The sequence below is a fragment of the Salarias fasciatus genome, chromosome 20, assembly GCF_902148845.1.
Source record: "Salarias fasciatus chromosome 20, fSalaFa1.1, whole genome shotgun sequence".
Lineage (NCBI taxonomy): Eukaryota > Metazoa > Chordata > Actinopteri > Blenniiformes > Blenniidae > Salarias > Salarias fasciatus.
In genome coordinates, this window is record NC_043764.1 from 19,470,044 (window position 1) to 19,496,221 (window position 26,178).

Below are 26,178 nucleotides of genomic sequence, written 5' to 3' on the forward strand. Positions count from 1 at the left end.
CACCTGGATTCTCAAAAAACAATTTCCTCTCCACTCAGCCTAAAAATAGACATTTTTAAAATCAGCTTTGTGAATTAATTATCATTTGTCCAAATTAAAATGTTTTAATAAAACAGCTAAGATTGGGGGAAAAAAAAGGAGTCCTGTTCATCACATCTTCTGTGGAGATTTCCAACCAGCATTCATCATTTTCAGAATTAATTGAAGTCCCGGCCAATCCAGAGCCAGCTCCAGCTCGTCGCCACTGAGAAGCCTTTCAATGGGCCCTCAGAAGATAAGGAATGATTAAACCTTTCTATCATTCACCAGCATCTCCCTGGTCCCTCTCTGAAATGTTTTGCATATTTTAATGATTTAATACACAGACTAAAGCTCTTTTTTTTTTTTCCCTTGGTCGCTCAACGCAGTTCTGGGGGCCTGAAATATGATTACAAAAGCCCGTGGGTAGTGCCGCTTTTTCATTAAGTCACAACAAAAATGTCTTTCACAAATGTCTGTCTTGTAGAAAGACTTATTACTCATGCTTTCGCTGAGTTTTTTTTTTTTCTTTCCCCCCTCTGCTTTGATAAAGTGCAGAGCTTCGTAGAGGCTTTCCCTTCCCTTAACTTCTTTTCAAAACCTCTTGAACTCCAAGCCAAAAAAATTTCAGGAGAAAATTTCAGATGAATGAAATGCTGCCTGAAGAGAGACAGATTGCGACGGCGCTAAGTCCCTGGCTGAGGCTCAATTCCCTCCGTTTCCATGACAGGGACCCGGACCAAAGTTTGTATTGTCAAAACTTTTGTGGAGAAACAATGGAGAATAAAGAAAAAAAAAAGAAAAAAAGAGATAACTCTCACATGTACTTCATACACAGTAACTTCATGGAGGTTGTCAGTGTTCGTGTCTCATATATCAACGCTTTTTACATTTCAGCTGCAAACACAGCAAAACAAACACAGCTGTTATTAAAGCCACAATGAACAAAAGACACTCGATGCGTTTCTTCTCTAAGACGGTCCCGTTATGTGTGTTTTCTGTGATTCCTGGTGATCACATTCAAGTTGGCTGTGATCTCAGAGCACAGACATGCCTGGCTTGAAGAGTTACTGATTTGTCCACAACTTCCAGACACACCGCCGGCTTCTCTATGTACAGTACGTCTAAACGTTAAACGCCCCCCGCGAGCCGGCCGCCGCTCCTCTGACGCCAGCGCTGACGTCTCCCACAGCCGCCACGGCCCTGCAGGACGGGGGAGGGGGGGGGGGGGGGGGGGGTATGACAAGGGGGGGGGGTCTGAATTAAAGGGTCAGGGGTCGTGTGGGGGCCCGGAAAATGGCAACCAATCCTGAGTTAGCGGGAGTCTGCTAAGATGCGCACCACTGAAGGCACTTTTTTTTTTTTTTAAAACAACAGTGCTTCTGTTCTAAGTAATTCAAGTTCAAGAAAGAATAAACCAGGGCCCTCCTTGCAGGAAGGACTTTCATATCTATGTTCTTGTTCTTCTTTTCTTTTTTTTTTTCCCTTTTGTTTGCCTCAGACAAAGCGAGCAGCTCAACCTAAAGCTTCTTCAGAGAGGCAGGCGGGGGCTGACAGCGAGGGAAAAGTGAAAACCCTCAGGAATAGGGAACAGCTTGAATCGAAGGGGAATGAGGACGAAAAAAAAAAGCCTACACAAAATAAAGTAAAAACAGAATCTGACAAATGTAACTACAATCTACATCTGGCATAGACCAAAAAAAAAAGAACTGTAACAAAAGCACAAGAGTTTGAAAACATACACTGTGAGAAGCCTGTAAAACCAGAGCCTCCGCTTCAGTCTGAGACGGGAGGCGGCGGCGGAGGAGGAGGAGGAGGAGGAGGAGGAAGAGGAGAGCACCTGAAGCCGACTCGGCGCTGCTCCTCTGCGGCGGGGAATTCGATTGGTCGGTCGGTCGGTCGGTCAGTTGGTCGGAGTGAACGTGTCTTTAGATAACTGTGTTCAGTACGGGCGGGAAAGCCCCCCGTGCGACGCTGGGGGGGTTGGGGCGGAGCATGGCAGGCCAGCTGACGGGACGAGGGAGAGTGTGCGCGCGTGTGTGTATGTGTGTGTGTGTGTGTGTGTGTGCGCGTTTGAGACGGGACGGCGTCTTCAGTCCTCGTCCCCTCCTCCGTACATGTCGGCCAGCTTCTTGAAGCGGGGGCCCCAGTCGTTGAGGTAGTCATAGTCCTGGTCCCCCGTGCTGGAGGAGTTGAGCGAGCTGACGGAGCCGGCGGTGGAGCCGCTGCCCTCGTAGTCAAACACCAGGAGGGAGTCGTAGGGCGGCGCCGTGGGGTCGTTGTCTGCTGCTCGCAAACCCTGAAGAAGAAGCGAACAACGACAACAGGAAGTCATTACATGTTGACTGAAGAATATCTAATAACTAACTTCTGTTTGATCAGTAGTCTGAACATCAGCTCAGCTCACAGTAGAGCAATACTGTCGAAAGTTAGACTCTCTGTGCACTTCACAGACAAACGAAACAAATACAATTATTCTTAAATAATTGATGTCATTGGGCTTCGGGAGACAGAACAACACCGCTAAAGAAAGTTCAGCACCTTATATTAAAATACAGCCGAGTGCTGAAGGTCGTTGCTTTCACTTAAAAATTCACCAGGAGTCTTTTCTCTGTCCGGGATGCTTCAACAGTCGTGCTCACTGTTAAAATAAAAACCCAAAAAAACCTGAAGACCTAACTTCAGATTGATCTTGAAATTCATATTAAATCACGTTAAAGTAAGTTATCATTAAAATATCACCTGCTACTCAACGTTGAAGCTACTGTAGTCATGTATTATATATTATTTCACTGCTGCCTGGCATGATGATGGAAGCTATTGATAACCTAGAAAATGGTACAAAACTATGAAACAAAAGTTCAATCTGCAGTTTATAGCGTACAGTGAAATGAGAAGATGCCTTTGCTGTAGCTTGATATATGATATACCTTTAATAACCTGCATTATATTGCACATGAAAAACATCTACAAACAGATATTCCTATAGATTTTTACAACAAAACAGAACCGTTGATGCAGTTCTTGTACAGGCCTGAGATTTAGTGCTTTAATTACTTTCTTTGGAGAATTTTGCAGTGAAGTGTAAAGCGTACCTAAAGTCCTTAACACTTATAAGTTTTGAGGAGATAAGCAGCATAAATGGCTGATTAAACCATCATTACAGGCTTCCTGGGGACAATTCGTCTAGTACGGCACAGCTGGTGGAAATTCTGCAGTTTGCGTTCAGGAGCGCGTTTAAATTAAAGCCTCTTTTTAACAGGCTAGCACCAGTTTGACGCACAAACTGCAGTCTATCATGTATACGGATGCACAAATAATGCAGTCAGTACAGTACAGTAAATGACCTGAAGGTCAGAAAGATGAAGAGACTGGGCTTTCTGTCCTGTTTGATGAAAAAACAGGCGATGGTGTGGATAGAAAGCTAAAACGACCCGGCCCCCGTGGGAGCAGCGCGCGGCAGGAACAGCGTGCGTTTGGCGTGTTTGTGTTTTACCAGACTGCTGGAGCGAGATCAGGTGAGTACATGTGTCAGGGGGGGGAAAGAGGGAGAGCGAGAGAAAGGTACAGAAAGAGAGTGAGAGGTGAAAGAGAAGGAGAGGGAGAGAGAGAGAGAGAGAGAGAGAGTCAAGGCTGAATGGATGAAAGCTGAACAGCTGCCAACACCTCTCGAGTGTGAACGTGTTGTCACGAGTCTGTCAATCAGCATTTTCTCGCATCAGTGTGCCAGCACTGGAGTTGTGAGTGTGACAGTGCATGTCTGCGTGTACGTGTGTGTGCGTGTGTGTGTGTGTGCGTGTGTGTGTGTGTATATAAACCTGACAAAGTGAGAGTAACTGTAAAGTCAAACAAAACCCGTTCCCATCGCCACACTGGAGTTTACACGCAGAGCAGCTTTCAGAAATGTGTAATCACATTAAATGTCAGATCGATGGAGAGTTCCAGCGAGAGGCCGACTCTCAGCGGGGGAAACCGCCTAATGACTGCTGGGACCGCGTCTGTTTACCTCGTGGATGAAGTCCCCGATGTCGCCGGGGTGGGGCACCACGGGTCTGATGGGGTACTGGGACTCGGGGATGATGGGGCGCTCGTCGACCCTGCGGACGCCGGGCGGCTTGCTGATGATGTGCTCCAGGGAGTCGGGCTGCTGCAGCTGGCTCAGATCGTAGTCCTGCAGCGCCACGGGGGGGGGGGGGGGGGAGACGCAAGCAACGCAAAGGTCAGCTCTGAAAAGCACGTACGTACCGTATTCACGTGCGCGAGTGTGTGTGTGTGTGTCCTGCAGGAACTCACTTGGTCCTCCTCTCCTCCGCCCTCTTCGTCATATTTGAGGATGTTGTCTCTGACATCGTCTTCTGGGTCGATGAGCAGCTGCTTTGTCTGCCTCTCTTTTTCTCTGCGCTTGATCCACACCACGAACAGCAACACCATGCCTGCAAGGACGCACACGTGATTGTGACAGACCTTTAGGGCATGCTGCAGCAACCAGCAAGGGAACAGAGGAGAGACAGGAAACAACTGACAATCAGGAAGCACTTCAGAGTTTTTTTTTTTTCAAATCGGCTGTTTGGTTGCTCATACGGAGTCATGAATCTTCATCTAGGCTTATAGATTAACGTGTCTACATATGTGGATTTATCAGGACATGTCATGATGACAATCTGCAAATCGCCTGATTTACTGAAGGTGAGCTTGAATGATATGTGGTGAAAACCTGACATTTCCTGTTAACACTGATCTAATAAAAGGAAGCGCTTCAGATTGTGGCCAACGGGCTGAATGGGAAATAGATGAGCACCAAATCAACCACAGCTCTGGGAGGAGTCGATGCTAATAGATTTGTGTACAATGTGGAATTTGATTTCCAATATCTGAAAATGATTGTTTTGTGAGTAGAGATGCTGCTGTTTTTGTGGTGAGACGCATTTCCTCTTTTGGCCCCCTTTGACTTTTCTCCTCAGATTTTATTGTTGGATATTTTCTGCACTGTACTCTTTAATAGGTCTTGCAGTCTTACCCGAATCTTTACCAGTGCTCTTTTTTTTTTGTCTCAGCTTTGACTTTATGGCGGATTGTGTCAGTTTTACTCTTTTTCTTCAGGCCAAATTTTAATTTAATTGCTTTAACTGTCCAATATGTTTGCTAACTTCCACCATAAACACATCCACAACACAACACATTTTATTATCACAGTTTATTCTCTGAGAGCAAATGAAGCAGCTGTACTTGGCTATTGTCTTATCTTTGTGTTTATTTTAATTTTGTGACATTTTAAATGTTTTACTCTGGTTGTTCCCACACTGCAGATGTCAGATAGCACTCTGTGCTGCCTTGATTTTAAATTTAATTTTGTATCTGTGTTTGTTTTTATTGGTAACAACTTTGTGCTGCATCATTCATCATTCTTTTCCCAGCAGTGTTGAAGAAATAAAAATTAATTCACTGATTGTTGATCTGACTGCTTCAACTGGTTCGAGATGCGTCCCTCAAACCCAATTTTCCATTGTGTTTGTGTTTTGCCTAAGAGTTTGCTTTATCAACTTGGGCAGAAGTTTTCCATTCAGTGATTGTTTGCTTTCCTCATGATGTGCTTCACCTGAACCTCCTCGCCTTGGTGTTCTTAGGTTAATGTAGTTGCTCTTTGTCTTCGTAGGTCCGACTGTTTTCCCAGCTTCGCCTGTTTTTCCACTTTGTCTCAGCAGTCCGTTTGTTCTCGTTTGCCTTAATTTAACAACTTGCTCGCTGCTTTAACCGACACTCCATCTTTATATTGTGCTGATTGGATGTTAAAGTTCACTTTAAGTCCTGTTTTTGCGTATTTCTCTCTGTCATTTTTTGAACTCCATATATTCAAAAATACACAAATATTACATCTTAATCGGTGCAAAATAATTATTAGAATACAACCACTGGAGTGTTTTGGCCTTTCTCTTCCATGGAATCAGCGTCTCGTACCTGATAACCTGTCATCGCTGCGTGGTTGAGTTACTAGAGGACGTCTCTTCTATACCAGCAGATGGAATAGGATTGAATAGCAGCTTGAGCTCATGCATGATTTACACGCGGCCCAATTGGCTTTGGAAAATGTCAATCTCACCTTGAAACATGAATGTCAATCTGACATTTGTTTCACAGATGCTTAAAAAAGGCATCGCCGCGACCTTTTCCTCACTAATCACACAACAACAAAAGCAGAGCGGAATGCACCAACCACACTCAAACAGTTATTTATTTTCTTGTCTTTTAAATCTCTCTATTTTTAGGCATAATGTTTTTTTTTTTTTTTATCAGTGAAATTGAACTTTATTCTTTGTGGCTTCATCTGCAAGGTGTTCGTGCATCATCAGTGAAAAAAGTTTTTCTCAACTCGGTGTGTGGCGCTTCAGCAAACAAACATGAAAGCGTGAAGTTATTAAAGTGGGTCAGTGTGAAACTTTTAGCTTGTGTTTAAAATGGTAATGAAATAATTTAACAATATTTGACAGTAACTGCTTGAAAAGAAGTTGTGAACAAATAGGATCTGCAGGACTGGATTTTCTGTGTGAGAAACAAAGTAATAATACAAATAACTGTTGCTGCAGAAGTGTTTCCCCGACCAGGAGAAGAAGACAAAACATCCCCAGTTTATAGATGCTGGAGGGTTTTGCAGCAGCGGAGGGATTCATCCATTATACAAAGTGCTGTTCATGTTGGTGTATTAAAGCCTGGTGAATGTTTAATGACTGCCCTCTGCTCCACTTTTTCTCACTTCTTTTTTTTTTTTTTTTTTTTTTTCAAACAAAGGCAATCAGAGGCCACTTTTGATCCTGTAAACGTGTGGGTGTGTGACATGCCGGAGCGCCGAGCGGCGGAGGATCCACGACTCACTGAGCAGTATGATGATGCAGATGAGGATGGAGATAATCGCTCCGGTGCCGAGTCCCGCGGCCGCCACCGCCCCGAGTGTGGTGCAGTCTCCGTTTTCGTCGCAGGGGCAGACCTTCACTTTGATGATGGACCTGTTGGACAGCGGAGGGTTGCCCGAGTCCGACACGGTCACCGGCACCTCATAAACCCCCGGCTCCAAATAGATCTGGTACCGCAGACCCAGACGGGCGTAATCGCCTGTGAAGAGTGAATCGGAAAGAGAAAAGTCTTATTTACTATTCCGAAATTCAATTTCTATCCGAAGATTAAATTACCATGATATAACATTGATGTTCAGCCAGGCAAAAATCTTAATTAGAATCTAATTTCAATATCAAATTTAAAGTTTTGGATACCTTGGAAACTTTAAATTCTTATTCATTCTGTGTAATGAACTCAAAACGTGTATCTTGTTAAAGTTTCCCTTCAGGGGAAAAAAAAAAAAAACAGTTGGTGTTAAATTAAGCTCTGCTTAAATATTATAACTATGGGCCTTTTGACAGACTTGAAACCATGAAAGGCAATTTCAAAAAGTACATTCATGAATGCAAATTGTTCAAAAAGCCTCCAAAATAATGCAGACATCAAGTAAGACTTTTAGAGCCGGTTCACGGCGAAGAACTTCAAATCACACTCGATATCCACAAAAATTAAATTTCTTATATTTTCATTCGTTTTTTTCCCATCATACCACTGATCCGGGAGATGGTCCAGTTGCGGCGGATGCTGGTGGGGAAGTTCGGCAGCTCGAAGACGAAGGGCCCGGCGTTGGGGTCGGTGTCGGCGTCGGCGGCGGTGATGTTGACGCCGTTGACGTTCTTGTTCATCCGTTCACAGATCTGAGACTCCTTGGGTATGAGCGCCGGCGGGTTGTCATTAATATCTATCAGATAGATCTGCAGCGTGCCCGTGCCGCTGGCTGCAGGAGAGCCTGAGAGGAAGAAGACGGAGAAGAATACATCAAGACGGGAGGAGAAGATGAGGGGAGAAGACGTGTGCAGCGAAAGGGACGAACGAAACGGAGGAGAGACGGGCTGCAGTCCGACAGAGGAAGGCAATAATGAAGGAGGGTAAGAAGAGAGAGAGACAAAAAGGAGGAAGAGAAGTGAAAGGAACATTGTTCATTCACGATGATGCCAGAGGTGGAGATGGTATAGAGCTGGAGGAGGATTTCTCCCGCTGACAGAAACACTTCTGACAGTTGTGCTTTCCAGTTCCTCTTTTAGCCTCAGAGCCAAATCAAACCCATCACAGTCAATCCAGATGCAGGCACGGCACATCCAATCGCCCAGAGACGTCTTAGGTACACTAATGATGACTGTAACACAATCAAACAACTCCTTGTCTGTGTGTATTTACACAACACCATGAGAGTCATCTATGGTTTTGGGCATAAAGATTCTTCATTAAAAAGCATTTGAGGAAGAGGAACAGGACACTCTTATTGCACGGTTCACAATTGTTGCACACAAACTGTGCCACATATGTGCTTTTGTGTCTTCACTGCATGTGCACCAAATAGATTTTTAACTCCGCTTTAAAAGCCATAAAGGACTTCTTTAAAGTGCACAACGTTCACAAGCAAGCAAAGCACTGTAAAAGAACGTGGTCTAATGTCAGTCTGAAGCTAAGAGGAGGCCGTCGGTCTGAAGCTGCTAGTGAAGCTACACCGTCAGCTTCGGACTGCAATAACGTGCGCTGGTGCACACAGGCGCACTGATGAAGCTGCTTCAGTGACGGAACGCAGCAACACACCATCAGTCACGGCTTTTACAGAGGATAAAGAATGGCCTGATCAGCAAGTGGACAACCGAGCAGAGAGAAGAATACATGAAAATATAAGTGCAAGGCAAAAAAGCAAAAAAAATAAGATAAAAGCACAGGAAAATCCAAACCCCTCCCTTAAAAAACCTGAAGAATGTGTGCAGTGCAGATCTCGGAGCTGTTTATTGGGAGAGTGTCAGGGGGTGATGACCCTTAGCTGCCTCCAATTACGAATCATTTCCCTGTCATGCCCCAGCGGCTGAGCCGCTGCATGGAATCAGGAGACCCCGGGGCCCATCTCTGGGACGAGATAAGGGCGGTGTAATTTACAGAGATTTATGCAAAGCTTACAAATCTGCCAATTAAATGTGGCAACAGAGCAAGACATTTGCCACAAGAAGTGCAAAAGGGAGCTGAGAACGGGGTCTGGAGTGAGGCTGGTGACAGCTTGAGCTCTGCCTGCCTGCTAATGCGATGATTAATACTGGAGATGGCTTTTTAACATTGAACCGATAAATAAAGACAGGACAAGGGATCATTGAGTTACAGTACAGAGGGAGGCTTGAGGCCAGTAACCTGTCTATTGTGTGCTCTGGCTTGTTGCTGAGTGTTCGCTGGAATAAGCCCAAGCTTTAATTAGCCTAATTTGCAAGAGTGAGTCAAAGAGATGTAATCATAAATGGATGAGTCAATGAACATTTTCAGTGTTTAGAAGCTTTAAATACATTTCTGAGCTCTACTGAGGGCCATTACGTTTATGTCTATCCATTTTCTGAACTGACTGAGCATCGGATCCCAGTGAAAAGGAAGGGACAGCTGGCCAGTCCATCACAAGGCAAAGTTCTTGCTATGAGGCAAAATAATTCATCACTACGTCCATATTCACACCTATAGCTTCATAGACACTGTGTGATTCATACAAAACAGACTTGATATTGTGAAATAAATGATAATTTGTAGACTTCATTATACAGTATTTTCTTATGTTGTCCCACTTTTTGTGAAATTGTCAATCTTTCTGAATCTATCGTGCTGCTCTGGTTCTTCCCACAGCTTTGACTTCATGACAGATCATCTCACACACATTCCCTCTTCTTCTTTCTTTTTTTGTTTGCCAAATTTAGATTTAATTGCTGTAAAGCTTCAATGCGTTTGATAACTTCAACATGTTCAACTCTGTGTTTGTGATGGCTCAGCGCTCCATCCAGCAAGCCTGCAGAGAATGCAGGAAAGCAAAATCCTCATTCCACAGTCCCGTTTCAGCAAAATGACATTTGTTATTCTCGGTTTATCACTCAAGAAATGCAGGCAAACCAAAAGCACAGTCTAGCGAAGTAAGCAAAAGCAGCACACATCCTGGAAAGGTAGTCACAGGTCACAGGTTTTATTTACTATGTTGGTGAAGATGAACAGGTAACACAACTGTAGTTCAACTTTTTTAAACGGGGAGACAGACAGGTCATTAAGAGCACCTCTCTGTGGGCGGGAACCAAAGAACCAACAGATAACTCATGTATGTAAAGGTAGAACATGCAAACCCCCAAGCCTCTACTTGAACCAGGGATATTCTGATTGCTTCTTTTAACACGAATGTATGGGAGTGACGTGTTCTGTAGGGGTGCGAAAAACAAAAAATAAAAACTGCTGCAGAGTCAAAATGGTTCATTATAGTGTTTAAAGTTAATTTTCAGCAGAATTTTAAAAGAATCAAGTGAATCAAATCAATATTTGGTGGAATCACCTTTATCACAGCGTTGTTACTTGGCTACACATTTCTAACACCTGCCTAAAACTGTACTGTATACTGCACCATAAATATAGGCGTTTAATAAGCACAGGTTCAGTCACACACACAGCTATGCGCATACACACACACACACACGCACACACACACACACACACACACACACACACACACACACACACACACACACACTCACACACATTGACACACACACACGGAGGCTCTGCTGTTCGGCTGGTTTGTTAATCCCAGCCATGTATGGGGGACATGTGGAAGCAGCTTGCCACAGCTGATAGGAGAATTATGTGGGTTTTAACCAGCTAAATAAATAATTATGTTTGTGTAAATTCCTCAAAAGGATTTGTATTAACTCCCTTTTTCTGACGGTGGTTGAGAGGTGTTCAGGCGGAGTGAAAACACTTCTGCCTCTACTTCTACCATATACTCTTCAACAAAAATGAACATAGACAATACCAGACGTGTTTTACCGCACAAAAGTGTCCTAAAGGGTCTAAAGAAGTCAAATTTTGTCAGGGGTGGCATCAAAACTGTACTTTCACCACCTCTGCGCGTCCCGTCTATCCTCGCCGTCTCATAGCACTCCTCTCCATAATCCCTCTCACGTTGTGACGGCTGGCACTCCAGCAACTCCCACATAATCAGACTGCTGCACACGGACTCCAACACGCCTGCACGCATGTACACAACCTGAACTTTGGGCGAATTGCCTGTCTAAACTGAGATTTAAAAAAAAAAAGAAAAACATTCCTGGGTTATTCAAGGAAGCGAGTACCATGCCGTTATGAAGAGGGTCATTAAAACACCCAGTGAGGGGAAAAAAAAAGGAATTGGCTACACGTGTCGGTGTCTTCCACTGTCAATCAGCGTGAATAACCGGGAACTACACACACATGCCCGCACAAATTTTCTGCGAATGAATGCAACCACTCATACCAGCGTCTATAAATACAGCAGTGTTTCAAAGCCAGCTCAACTTAAGGTAAACACACCACTGCACTGCATGTCACTGATAAGGTAATTTGAGAGGGAAAAAGCTTTCCCTTTTTACTTGAGAAAAAAGCACTCACTTCCACTTGAGGAGAGAGAGAGAGAGAGAGAGAGAGAAAAAAAAAGGGAACTTATTTGTTTACCGTGATGGAGTTTGTGCTTGGTTAAGCTCGAGTTTCAACTTTGTGGCAGAACAAATAATGTGCGCCACAGAAATTCGCAAAGCGAAAAGGAAGTCGGCGGGGCTTGGGCAGCCGAGATGTGAGGATCAGCACTGTGACCGGTTGTGTGAATCCAGGGTTTTCTTTAACTTTAACCCAGGAGCACAGCAGCCGTGTGCGACACGCCCCCCGTGTTCTTATCACTATTCCTATCAAGATGATATACAATCCACAGAAACACAATAAAGCCTCGTTAGGATTCAGTCACAAAGCTGTAGATATTTTTTAAATTCCTTAAAAATGCACAATTCTAGAGTCATTTCTGTTTTGACGTAGGTTTTTATTGTATGACAGATATATTCGTATAAGATAGATGTATGTGACGTTCAGCTAACATTAACTGTAAATCATGAAACAAGGAAACATAAGATGTAAATGGATTTAGATAAAAACTAGAGCAATACAGTTTCTTCATAAATAAAATCATTGAAGTCCCACATTCAGGAACATTTACATATATATATTCAGGCTTTTGTCGGTAAGTTAAACCAAAAAGTGGGAGGATGAGGCCATCCTCGCAGATCTCGAATTAAATTTCCACCCACAGGCCACCCAGAACTCCAATTCATATGCCGCACGGGCTGTGTGGTAATTTATGGCTCAATGCCAGATTCCCTGAGCTTTTTTCACGAGTAAAAAGTAATTAATTAAATCAATGAACGGCTGTTGAGATCCAAAACAATAATGTTAGTTAGAGGCGTTGATTTCAAAATCCTTTCAGTCTTTAAATCTAGTCTGCGACTATTGTAGCAGAATTATTCATTCTATTCCCTGCATTTATGCCGCCACGATTTATTTTCAGAAATCTTAGTGACTGTGAGTGTGTGTGTGTGTGTTTGTCTGTCTGTCTGTGTGTGACCTGTGATGGACGGGCGACCTGTCCAGGGTGTATCCTGCCCTCGCAAGTAGTTAGCTGGGATTGGCTCCAGCGACCCTGGAACCCTGCACGGGGATTAAGTGGTGTGGATGATGGATGGATGAATGTTCTGGCGCCTGTAAATAAATCGTGCGGGGTCGCTAAAGCCCGTAGGAGTGAAGTTACACATGGAAAGGGCAAAAAAAAAGAAGAAGAAAAAAATAATCAGTAATAGGTGCCACATGTGGAGTGAAAGTGATTCTTACCGTTATCCGTGGCCAGAAATGTGGCTTCATATATGTTGTTCTTCACGTAGACGGACTCCCGGTCCAGCATCGCCGTCGTTACGATCTGACCGTTGGTTCTGTTGATGGACAACCAGTCGGCGGGGTCGTTCAGCTTGGAGTACCTAAAGACGCACGAGGACGGATCGATGGAGAAGTTAGCGTGGGCGTTTCCATGTTTACAAGCAATTATAAATTTTCTGCTGCTCCTGTGAATGCATAGATTGCCTGCAAACACACACACACACTCGCAAAACCGCAACAGCCTGACCTTCACACAGTTTAATTCTTCATTGACTTCCTCCACAGCGCCTGCAGCCTACAGTCAATTTCACTTCATTTTTCACTCCTGTGTACCAAGTATTGAAGTCAATTACCTCCCTAGTTAAGCACTGCAGCAAATGACTGTGTGTGTGTGTGTGTATGTGTGTGTGGAGAGTGCCTGAGTGTGGTATATAGTACATGCACGCATTAGTGTTTGCATGTTTGCAAATGTGGCAGAGGGAGGAGGGGGTGCTGTGTGCAGTCAGGATGACAGGATCGGTGCAGCCGTCATCAAACGGGAGAGTGGCTGCGGTAGCAGGTGGCGACGCTCCCCGGGGATAAAGGGCAAGGGGGAGGAACAGGAGATCATCTCAAGCACCGAATCCAATCTCGCTCTGATCTAACCGTTCTTGTTTCTTGGGCTTTTGTCACATTTGGCTTGTTTCACACTCTCGGTTTTATCTGATCTCTCTGAAGTCACGCGCCTCACCTCATCTTCCTGTACTTTTGTATTCACACATTTTTTTTTTCCTTTTTTTCATCGATGTCTGGAGCCTTCCCTCTTCCTATCACTCGCTTCATGACACAGAGTTCATCAACCCTCTTTTTTGCTGCAGTTTCCTCTTTGTGTGTGAATCAATGTCTGCAAACATGTGACGCTTTGACCTCCTGCAACAAGGTTTCTGCATCAGCTTGATTTCATTTACTGGATGTCAGTTTGGGTAAAAAAGCCCTGCTGGTATACGACGGTTTTTAAATCAATCCAAATCGAAATGGATTTGCCCTTAAACCTTTGATTTTTTTCTTCAGTTTACTGAATAGCAGCTCTCTGAGTGTTACTGTACATCCCGCTCGTTGATTCGTGCTTCGCTTAAATACCGCATGTACATTCCTGCTCACATGGAAGAGAAGTGAAAGCCTGGAAGGATGGGTGGCGGTGAGGAGGGAGGGAGGTGGGGGTGGGGGGGTGGACGGAGAGTGTAATCTCTTCCCTGCAGTGACGGAGGTGGGATTTTCCCAGCAGGCAATGGGCATGATCCCAAGCGTAGCGCAGTGTGGGGAAGGGGATCACAGAGATGACATTCCCACACTCTAGGCAGCTTCACACGGGCTAGCCGAGCCCGCCGCCGCTAACTGGCGGACTGTGAAATCACCACCGGGGCCGCTTTGAGTCCATCGCAGCGGGAGGGTGGGATGAAAGGGTGGTGGTGGGGGGAAATGATCAGGGACGGGGGAGCGGGGGAAAGGTGACATTCGGATGGGGCATCGGGGTTGTATCATCTCACTTCAATGTCCTCATTAGGAGTGACTTGATACCGACTCCTCTGCTCTGTTCTGCAGCATTTCTGTTGGCCAAACTCACAAATGTCAGCACTCGTACCGCAGGGCAAACAGAGTGGGCCACTTTTATGTAAGCGAAGAAAAAGTAACTGGCTAACTCTCCCAAAACACAATACCTGCAGTTGCTGGGAGAATAGAAAAAAAAAAGCATTTCAATTAATTAAAGAAATAGTTTTGATCTGTGAAATATATTTTCTGAATTTCCTCCCAAGAGCCGATCGATACGTTGGTCATGTTGGTCAATATGAGCTTAAATCCAGCAGGGTGAAGAATTAAAGCTGACTCTGACCAAAGGGAATAAAATCTGCCTCCCAGCACCATTAAAGATCACCGATCAACTCTGCATTTATTGCTTCATCTTTATTGTGTCCTTGGGCAAGACACTTCACCCACCTTGCCTAGTATGAAAGTTGTGAGAGTGAATGGTTGGTGGTGGTCGGAGGGGCCGATGGCGCAGATTGGCAGCCTCGCTTCCGTCAGCCTGCCCCAGGGCAGCTGTGGCTACAGCAGTAGCTTACCACCACCCAGTATGGTGTGAATGAATAATGCAATGCAATGTAAAGCGTCTTTGAGTGTCCTGAAAAGCGCTATATAAAACCAATGCATTATTATCTTCCTAATAAATAAGGTCTCAAATCCTGGATTTTCCACCAATTACCCAGCAACCTCGCAGAGATGATTCAACTCCAACAAGTCACTGCTCACCCGAAAACCACAATTAACAGTTTTTTTAAACGGAGTCTCTGAAGCACCGACATGTTCATTATTTTTCCATAAAGTGGTTTTGTGACGCGCCTGCAGGACGACAGTAACGTCACACCGCTTAGGAGGACATGGAGTCTGAAACATGAAGTCTGGCAGATGAAGTGACAAAGCAGGATTATGAAATCTGAACATGATCAGGAACATTTCTGTTTCCAGTGGCTTTGTTGTTGATGTATTTGTTTTTTTTTTTTTTTAATAATACTGGGATGTAGCGGCGGTCTAGTGATGTGTTTATTTGTGATCAAGTGAACAAAATGTTTGTTCTTTGGATTTTTTTTTTTTTACCTTGTTTCTTTTTTTAACACTGATATTGTCACATTGAAATTCAATTAAATTAGCCATTTCCTCTGTACATGAAATCCAGCCTTTCTTTGTTTCTTCTCTCCTCCCCATCTTTTCCTTTTTTTTTTCTTTTCACTGAACACTGAATAAAATTACTGAGTTGTTTTCTTCTTGATGCAAAACAAACGTGCAAAAATGCCACAAATTCAGCACCTTTTGTTTCAATTATTTAAACTTTAATTACCTGAAATTATTTCTTGCACGTTTTCCTTCATTCATTTATTCTTTTACCTTTCAATCCATGTTTGTGTGATTTCGATCGCCCAATTGTTTAAAAGTATGGGACAGAAAAGCACCGAAGCAGCTGGTGTATGTGAAACGTTTTCCTCCATAATGGCCCATAAAATGCCACGGGCCGCCTATTCTCTCTCAGGAACACTCCATGCATGTGTGTGCACTACGATGATTAAAACGCCGCAGCAGAATGGTTTCCTCACAAAGCGGAGTGCTCCGCTCACCTCCACACTTTAATTAAGTCTCTTGAACAGCCCTCAGTCCAGATATAATACAGCATATATGAAACAAATGAAGTCTGGTGCGAACGCTCTTCGGTTGAGCTCATTTCCGGCACAATGGGGAGACAATCTCCACGAAGTCCCGGAAAACTTCACCGAACTTGGGAGCGGGACGTCATTTCTATTCACCTCCACTTTCTGACAGTGCTAAGTGAGCGATAAGTCTCCGGCCATTACGGTGACGCCTGCGAAAACACACAAACACTGTGTTTTTGTTTACAAGTCCCACCTGTAAGCAACATTCTTGTGGGGAAATGACAGTCCCCGTCACTAACTTTTAATGAAGTGCCATAACCATTTTTTTTGTTTGTTTTGTCGGTGAAAGTAAACAGCTCTTGCTTTCTGTCGTGCAATTCCTTGAATGCAGAATTCAGCTCATGCAGTCTGTGAAAGTTTCACTCCTTCCTTCCTTCCTTCCTGTGTCTGATTTCCAATATTCTCGCAGCCTCTCCTCCACCAGAAGGCGTCTCTCATTTGGGAGCTGGTGGGTGTGTGAGCGCTGCTAGATGTATGATTAGGCCTGGCAGGTTAGTGATCTTAGCGAGCAGCAAGGAGAGGGATGACATTTATTTTTCAAACCCCCGACCCTGAGGATGAAAAATGCATGTCTCAAGCTTAGCCAAGGCGGTTTGGGTAATCATTTATGCCAGTGTCTCCAGTCCCGTGTCTCGACCTTACTGGTCGGGGCGTCTGACAGGTGATGCATGATGCCTCACTCTTCCCGGCGCTCTCCCCCTGCACACACTGCTTTCCATCCAACCCCAACAGGACACTGTCAGTCGGTCCTGTCTTTGATGAGCACCTGTCAGGTTCAAATCGTGACCTGGAGTCAGCTCAGCTCAGCTCATTTCCACCCGCCCCCCCCCCCTCCACCCCCAAGAGTCTCTCAGTTTTTCTTAACTTCACTTTTGACTTTTAATGCTCCGCCTAAATCTTCCCCCTGTCGTACCTCTCTTTATTTATGTGCACCAACCATTCACGAAGACATAAAGCTTCGTCGTCACACCAACAGACGCGTGCTGTAAATTACATGTGGCACAAATCACAGCGGCTTATCTCAATATAAAGCGGCGTGTCAGTTGACAATAACGGATATGCACTGAGATCTGTTCTGTGAGCTAAAAGTGAAGAAATAGAAGTTAATATTGAGCTGATTGGGAGAAATAGACCCCTGGATTTTCAAATAATAAGAAACACTGATGTCTCTGCATGACAGCCTGCAGCAGGATTGAAGGTGATCCCATCCAGATGGATGCAGATAAGTGAGGTGGCAAATGTTCTATTTTTTTCTCTTGGCATTTCATGTGACGCAAGCAGAAGAAGGAGATTTCATTTGTGTTTATGTTAAGGAGACGGAGCCACGCCGCAGCAGGTGGTTAAAACTCAACTTCAACATGTAAAGTGCAGCAGGTCACAGAAGAACAAGAGGAAGAAGCCGATAATTTCAAAGAAGGTAATTTAAAAGAGCAAGAGCACACTCTCGGGGAAAAATGGAGAGCGAGAGAGAGAGAGATTTGGTGTCTTCCTAAATTATAATGTACACCCAATTTACTCTCATTTGCTGTGAAATTAGCTGAGAAATTTGTTTAGATCTTTACTCCAGAGGAAATGGGAAAGAAGTGTGAGGTGGCTGGGAGGAGTCACACCAAATGTCACACCAAACATCCACGGTATGAACTCAATCACCATTTTTTTTTTTTTTTTTGTCAGCCTGGTGAGATCACACCTGTGCAAAAATTACAACTGACACGGTTGTGCAGTTTGCAAGCCCAGGTTTAAGCGCAGTAGATTTTGTGTGGTCATAATCTGTAACCTTCTCTCTGCAATGTCAGTATCCTGCAAAGTGTTTTTAATAGATTAGCACTAAGTTTGAAAGGCCATAGTGCAGCCTCGGCTGCTGTCAAGCTGACAGCAGGACTGAGGAAAGGCCTGCTGGTCGTTTAAAGGTTGGTTTACATTTAAAATCCAGAGGGGCTTTGCACCGAGAAGGAGCACTGCAGGTGGACGTAATGCTGTGTCAGGTGTTTGGGCTCAAGCCAGCTGTTCTCTCTTCGCTGCACACGGCATACTCTCTCTCTCTCTTTCTTCGTGTGTGTGTGTGTGCGCACCTGCATGTATGTTCTCATGCAAGCTGCAGAATGCAAACACTCCTGATTACCTCAGGAGCTATTGCTCCCTATTAACCTTTTTCCCCTCCACACACACAGTTCCCTGCTGGCTCGTAAACTTCCCACACGAAGACTTTGAGGGATGGGCAATGCCAAAATATAGTCTGCTTGTTGAACTTTGACTCCTAACTACTGACATGGAACCTATCCAAGAAGCTTTTTAGCTCAACATCGGTGCCTATGGAGAGATTTCTGGCAGGCTTGAACTTCCTAACGAGGCTTTAACCCTTTTATGAGACAATACGTTCAATACTTATAAAAAAATGCAACAGAATTAATCACGTCTAAATGAGTGCGCCTAAACATAGAATCAAACTAAATGCATGCCATAAAAACATTATATTTATTGTGTAATCTGTCATTCAGTACCTGATTATCTGCTGCATCTGGAGTCGGTCGGGATCCGAGGCGGAGAAGGTCGTCAGGCTGGTGCCGGCTGGGACTCCCTCCTCAAAGCGGATGTGTTTTGGGTTTGTGGGGAAGTAAGGAGGCTCGTTAACGTCCTGGACGGAGATCGTGACCCCGGCTGTGGACTGCAGCGAGGACTGGATGCCGCTGGCGAGGTGGGCCTGATTGGAGACCACCACCGTCAGCATGAAGGCCCGGTTCATCTCGAAGTCTACAGGCTGGAGGAGAGGAAAGAGTCTGATCATGAAGAGGTTTAAAGAGGACATTTATTTGCTTCCTTCTTTGTTGGTAACCTTCATATCTTTATATGGATGACTGGAGCCTAAACAAGCATCATCAAATGCAGGAAGTAAAACAAAGAGGCAAACTCACGTTTGCACTATTTCTGCATGTTTGTTTTGCAACAGGGAGCAAATGAGCAGAGTCAAAACAGAATAATATAAAAAATGCAACGTCTTCCCCATCGTCTCGTCATTACAACTAATAAAATCATCACTACTTTGTTTTATGGGGAAAATCTGTTAAGTGTACCCTGCACTACAAACACCACACTGATTGCAGCGGGAGCCGGGGGAATATGTGTTAAACCTTGTTCATGTTAAAGGACACGATAACCGAACAGATGCTGTGTCAAGTGCTCCCCTTGACAAACAAACGTACACAGCGAGCAGGGCTGAGACAATTCACTGGCTGTTGTCATGGCTCTGACTTTTGAGTGAGCGGGCGTGAGTGTGTGTGTGTGTGTGTGTGTGTGTGTATGTATATGTGTGTATTCTATGGGGGATTTTGCCAGCTGAGTTTAAACCGGAGTGACAGCTCTGCGCTCCCCTAATGAAGACGACACGATTGGGTTCAAATGACAACAGCAAGGAAAAAAGAAAAAAAAAAAAAGAACAAATATGCTGCTTGTAGGTACGGCTGGCACATTTCTACACAAGTGGATGATGATTACTGCTGCAGAGCCTGTGTCTGTGGCGTTGATGATAATTCTAATGATTTCCAGCACAGTTACAGTTTATGCTGCAGCGTTTGACTGTTAGTAGACAGTGAGAGTACAGCTCTGATACAAAAAGACATCTTTAATCATGGAGGCAGGTTGACAAGGGCATCGGAGAGGAGGTGTTTATGCGCATCTTAGATTTTGATATAGTCTTGTCTATGTACATGCACGCAGGCATAAGTAAACGTAAGCATGCGGGTGTGTATTCGTTTGCGACCCCGCGGCGTATTGGGAACTCATTTGCAGGCTAACCACGCTCAAGGCTCTTTGATCTACAGCCAGTGGTATTCAGAGCACAGGGAGGTCTAGAGTATAGCTGTAGGCTAACTAAAGCACACACACACACACACACACTCAGGCGCACACACCCTGAGGGAAGCCAGAGGGGTGAGAGGTCAATAACACGGCTTCCATCTTCTGCCCATGAGCCACTACAGCTTACATCTCCTCTGTATCGTTTCACTCATTCCACTCCTTCCTTTCACCTAATTTGTTCCGCTGGACTCCAACTTTCTACCCGCTCATCTTCTCACCTCTGCCCCGCTCCAGCTTTCTGTGATTGGCGCTCTCGGCGGACTGCATTCCTCAATCCTCCGGAAATCTGTCTGCGCTTCACTCCTCTCCTCCCCTCCACTTTTCCTGACATCTTCCATATTTACCATAAGCTGTGATTTACATATCTTAATGACTCATTCAAAAACCAGCAGTTTTATTTGCGTGTTTTCCTACCAGCTCCTTTACAGTGCAACAAAATGGGAGCACATTTCATGGACTCCCCGGTGAGCGGCGTAAACGCGTGACACGTTGTGGGTGAGACCTCGCCCGCTGTTTGCAGAGAAGTCCAACTCTCTGCTGAGGGAATGACACATACCTCAGCGTCAGCGCGATTCGACGTCTCGGCGCTAGCAGCCGCAGACATCCTGGTAAAAATAGGAACAGCGAGGCAGCGTCTTCTTATGGCTTCTTGCCTTTACCTATCACGAGCTGTGTGATGTGAATGTTCCAGCTCCGTTTTCCCGGAGCGAGCAGGAGCCCCTCTGTTTTCTTGTTGAGACAGTCTATTGCTCGCTCCTTCCCAGGGGGTGTCCTTTCTCTTATTTTATGATTTCCTGATAACCTCCCATGAGTCCCTATGCAAGCTTACGGGTACCCGGCTGCCTGCTGAATTTTACATCAGGGAGTTGGAGGAATGGATTATAAAAGGCAGTCATCTAGAGATAATGAAGAGAAGCAAAATGCCAATGCTCATTGCTCAGGGTGCTCGGGGAATTATGAGGAGATGTTTTTGCTATTTCTTAAGATTATTGTATGATGGGCGATGAGATTCGCAGATGTCAGCTACACAATCTGAAATACCCCTGGGTCCTGAAGGTCACACAAACAACAAATAAGTTACGAGAATGGATGAGACGTGGTGTTTACTGTGAGCGGCACAAATCCTAATTCTGATCTACAACAGAGACACAGAATAGCAATATAGTGATCTCTTTTTTTGGTATTATTTTTCTAAATATTAAAACCTTCAAACAAGCTCATCCAGGAGGTCAAACACTCCCCTAGCAGGTTGTTACAAGACACGTCTTTGTTGCTGCTGTCATTTACCGCGGTGACTGGAACATTATGAGTGTATAAAAACTGTTGCCTTTGTAATTGAGAAATCAATACTTAATTTGCTACAGTGGTCACAACAGCCATTGTGCTCGAGTCTGCGTGGGAGCGTATGAGCTGTTTCTGAAGGGCGCAGCAGCTTCCAATTCCTCATTTGGACATAAAGGGGCACATGAAAGGCAAAGACCCCGGTCTGTCCCCATTTAACTGTGTAGTCTATTATCACCACTTTGTGCTGAAATCCATACAGGAACTGACATTCTAGAAAAAAAGAAAATGGTTTCATTGTCTTCCCAACGGTGTCGTCCATGAGGCCAAAAGCTGATCGGGTTATGATCGACGGGTGTCTCACCTTCACCACGGTGACCATGCCGTCATTGGTGACGGGGTCGGTGCGGATCGTGAAGTGCCCGGACGGGTCGCCGCTGATTATTCTGTAGACGGCGTTCCAGTTAGGCGAGTGCGGCTGGTCGGCATCGATAACTGTCAGATTAGCCACCACAAGGTCCACTCGGTTTTCGGGGACCTCGCCAGAAAACTGTGAAAAAGCAAAGAGAAATGTCATTTTGTGATACATCACCTCAAAAATATTGTTGTTTTGTTTTGTTCCACCGTTAACAGACTTTCTGGATGCACTGAGCCGTTTGAGTGTGGCAATTTCAACAAAATCCATTAAGCATCTATCTTTCTTTCTGTTCTACTTTATAAAGACAGACTTCCCTTCAGGCTTTTAGGTAGCATTATTTTAATGATGTCTTTTTTACCACTGCAGAGTAGTAAACAAGCAGTAAACACAGTTACACAAAATCAAGCCCATGCAGACTGGAGCGTCGTTCCAGTTTCAGTGTTTTCTGTATGTCTCGTACCCACTCCTGACGAGCAGCAATATTTCATTCCTCTGAAAGCCTGAGTGACAAAGGAGCAAAGAATGGATGAAGAGAAAGGGGCCTGCAGTAGGGAGGGTTGAACCAGCTGTTTGAGTGTGTATAAGTGGTTTTTAGTTGTCCCCATGCTGTACAAACACATGTGCTTTGTCCCGATAAGCCTGACGTGGAGTGAGCTGCTGTCTGTCATGTGTCTGTTATGGTGGGGATTGATCAAAGCCGCACGGGGCTCAGGGGATAAAAAACACAAAGACCAGTTAACGACAGCCACGACTCCACTGCAACTCAGCAAAAAACACAAGTTGCCTGTAGCCCCACCTACACACAAACAACCCATCAGCTCCTCACCAATCACTCCAGGTCGGCGTGTCTTCGCCTCATCTGGAGGCAACAGGCATGCAGCGCCATACAGTCGCCGTGTAACCATGAGTAACAGGCGTGAAGGAGCTACTGAGCCGCTTAAGTGAGTGCTGGATATCAAAGAGCAAAGCCTCAGACCAAACACTCCAATGGACCATAATACCCCGTCTGGCAAACCTCGCATCACCCAGCAAACAGCCGACAGCAGCGGGCAGATTAGGGGGGGGGGGGGGGGGGGGGGGGGGGGGCTGCGTCAGGAGGGCTGTTCAGAGACTCAATGACATTCTTAAGACAACAGACAAGTCCGGGTGGTCCTGATGCACCGCCTGCTTTGGATAAGTGTGTCGTATGTTAGTGTCACTGTGAGTGTTTGCACTTGTGTGTGTTTCATAGCTGCGGTGTGGGTTTGAGACTCACCAATGCCAATTCAATAAAATAAAACCTCCTCCGTGACTCTTCAGCTCCTAAGAGCCCTTTCCTTCTCAGCACACAGTAAACAACGATGGCCAAAGTGTCAACCGGGCCAGAATGAAGGCACTGAAGGATCCATCACAGCTGTGATAGTTTGAAATTTACTGTCATATCAACCTCCTTGTGGAGGAAGAGCAATGCGGTGAGTTAGAACAAGCTCCGGGGTTCAGGAAACATGAGATACCTGCTCCAACCAGCCTTTCAGAACTCTCTCCATATATAACAGCAAATTCAATACCATTACAAGGCAAATCCATTTTACATTTGCTATTATTTTTATTGTTAAACGTTGTTTCATTGTGTAACATACAAATCATAACAGTAATTTCAAATAACTCAATTTTTGGATTAGTTTTTTTTTTTAATTTAATGCAGCTCTGAATTGATGTAGGTAAAATAAGATTACTTGCCTTAAGAGGCTGACAAAATGAACAAAGAAATGGCTGAATGAGTGCAACTGATGTAAACACCATCAAGGAAACAAAAGCATTCACGGCTCTCTATAGGATACACTTTCCAATGAAAATATGCTTTTTCTGCTTCAGAATGGCAGTTCCTCACAACTATCTGCTATTTCAGCTCAACTTAATGATCGTCTTTGTGTCTTAGGAATTCTTAATTTTTCTGAAAATGATCTTTGACGGCTGCTGGGGAGGCGTTGTCAATAACGGTTGAAACAGAGAAGTCTTTCAATTGCTTTTGGAAAAACCTCGGCGTTGTTGTCTTCCCTTTTCTCGCTTAATAATTTATCAGATGAGTACTACTTTGGCTCCGGCTGGTTCTCGCAATGCAATGCAGCTGGTGATTGTTTCAGTGCTGAATTGCTGTCTGACGGCTTTTAGGCAGCGGAGCAGACTTTGCCTGATCAGGCAGTTTTTCTCCCTGTGATACTGTATCTCGTCCCCGGTGCTGCTAAAGTCAAGGAGGGGGAAGCTCTTTGATTGCGATTGGCACAGAGCGCAGTTGGCATGCTCACAACACTTGACAAAACACCTCTTGCCAACACCCTCAACCCTCTGTCATTATTCTGGCAGTAGGTAGAGACCGAAGGAGGCGAGGGGAGGCAGGGAGAGAACGTGGAGAAGTGACAGGGAACTTCATCATCTGAACTCTGTCAGGACGCACTGCGGAGAGTCCTGCACCCAGACTTCCTGACGGCATGATTATAAGTCTTTACATTAACGCCACATGAAATGCGAGATACAATTATGGCGCGCTGCATTCAATGCATAAACAAACAAACAAGATGAAGAACTTTTTTCATTTCATCTCATCTGTCCGCATCAAACATAATGCATACATATACGCAGTCATGAATAAGCACCCGCAGCCTTCACATCTGTGTACACACACACACACACACACACACACACACACACACACACACACACACACACACACACACACACACACACACACACACACACACACACACACACACACACACACACACCCACACACACCATCCTTTGCTGCCTTGAAAAATAGGCCAGTCTCTGATAGGCATGATGAAATATTAATCATCAACATTAAAGACAAATTCCCCAAACTTTATATTTCTGGGACACATTGAAAGATCTATGGGGTTTATTGCAAACACTAAATATTTGCATAATGGCCTGCATTCTCAACAAAATGGTTTTTATGTTATCCCTCCACTAAAATGGATGATTTATGAAGGGAGTGGGTAAACGTGCTTGGCTCATAGTGGCTCCAAAACCTCCGCTAAAGTTTATCATCAATATCCATGATCGTATTAACTCTCCCCCCCCGCCGTGACGATGATGGAAATGCACTTAAACACAGTGGAATACAGTTAGAGAATATCAATCTATTATTGCTCACTATCATCAATAAACTGCCATCGGCGGAGAATCTTAATGCAAGAAAGGGATGCCGAGTCAGGAAAGACCTCTGATTTACAACGGAGCACGTCTGCACTTTATCAGTGTGCTGCAGAAAATAGCTCCTGCGACTAAATAATTTTTTATTCTTTTCACCCTTCCCATCATTTCCCCATCACTTTTTTTTTTTTTTTCCTTTTTCATTTTTCATCTGAGAGTACGCCCGGTGGTCCAGACGTCAGCGCGGCTATTTTCTTTGTTCTTTCCTTGCTCACCGTCTCCTTATTCTAGTCTCTTTTTCCCTTTTTCTGCCCTCTAATTGTACATTTCCTGCTGTGTGTGATGAAGCGGCTCTCTGATGAGCTCTGCGGCTGACACATGCTTACTGGCAATGCTAACTCATCATCATAAAGGTCTTAATAGCCTCCAGGGCAAATGCTAATGCTAACGGTTCTGCTACCACCTCAAAGAGATGAGCGCTCCGTACTGCTGATATGGCCTCCGCCGCTCCGGCTGCTGTTGCCGAGCTAAGCACCTTATCTACCCAACAGGCCCGTGTTCTCATCACCAATGATAGAGAAGCACGCAACCTGAATAATCCCGACACCTGAAGCCACACTGACACCTAGAAAGATTTTTCAACACACACACACACACACACACAATGCAGGCGAACTGACTTGGCCATGTTTACTTCACGAAATAAATTCATGTGTCAGCCGCATCAAATGTAGCTTATTTCAAACCATGCAAATATATATTTCCTTTCTTTTCAGCTGAATGCTGGAAAACACTGCTGCCATCTCGGCTGTTCCACCCAGACATCGGAACATTTAGCAGCTCTGAGAGGAAGAGTCAGACTAAGACTGGATCAAAAGAGAAATCTTCAACCTCAGTAATTCATTTAGTGACAGTGCAATCCAGTCACACCGTTTATAGAAATACATTAAGTACAGTGAAATACATTTCATTTGGCTTAATTAATTTACCTTTGGGTACTGGAGAAGAGGCTTTGAGGGATGGTCAAACCTAAGAGAGTGGAGGAACATTGTGGAATTCGCACACCAGCTGCTGGCGGTGCTCTAACTGTATGTGGAATTGGAGAATACCTCTGACCATGTGGGATCTCTGCTTCTTTGCAGATGATGTTGTCATTTGCACTGCCACATGAGGGCCTCCACCATTCACCGGAACAATTTGCTACTTTGTGTGAAGCGGTCGCGTTGCAGGAATCCATGGTTTCACAGCACTCCACTTCCAGCCAGGAGGGAAACTATTTCCCAACTGAAGGGGTTCGAGTAGCTTGGTGTCTTATGAGGAGTGCCTCTCTGTTCTCAAGAGAGCGAGAAGCTCAGCCACCCTGGAGAGGCTTGAAATTGAGCTGCTAATCCTCTGCATTCAAAGAGC

General features: G+C 44.8%; 1 protein-coding gene across 1 annotated transcript in view; it reads right to left on the reverse strand.

Annotated features, from left to right (window-relative positions):
- Nucleotides 1-1,857: 1,857 nt before the first annotated feature.
- The window catches only part of LOC115407531 (cadherin-4), a 230,361-nt gene continuing 206,040 nt past the window's right edge, over nucleotides 1,858-26,178 (reverse strand). Inside the window, exons 10-17 of the mRNA XM_030117896.1 lie at nucleotides 21,565-21,750; nucleotides 18,566-18,822; nucleotides 12,784-12,926; nucleotides 7,616-7,855; nucleotides 6,886-7,122; nucleotides 4,312-4,451; nucleotides 4,025-4,189; nucleotides 1,858-2,317 (exon numbers count right to left, since the gene is read on the reverse strand). Coding sequence (XP_029973756.1) covers nucleotides 2,111-2,317; nucleotides 4,025-4,189; nucleotides 4,312-4,451; nucleotides 6,886-7,122; nucleotides 7,616-7,855; nucleotides 12,784-12,926; nucleotides 18,566-18,822; nucleotides 21,565-21,750 — 1,575 coding nt within the window. The 3' untranslated portion in view covers nucleotides 1,858-2,110. The remainder of the gene's footprint in view (nucleotides 2,318-4,024; nucleotides 4,190-4,311; nucleotides 4,452-6,885; nucleotides 7,123-7,615; nucleotides 7,856-12,783; nucleotides 12,927-18,565; nucleotides 18,823-21,564; nucleotides 21,751-26,178) is intronic.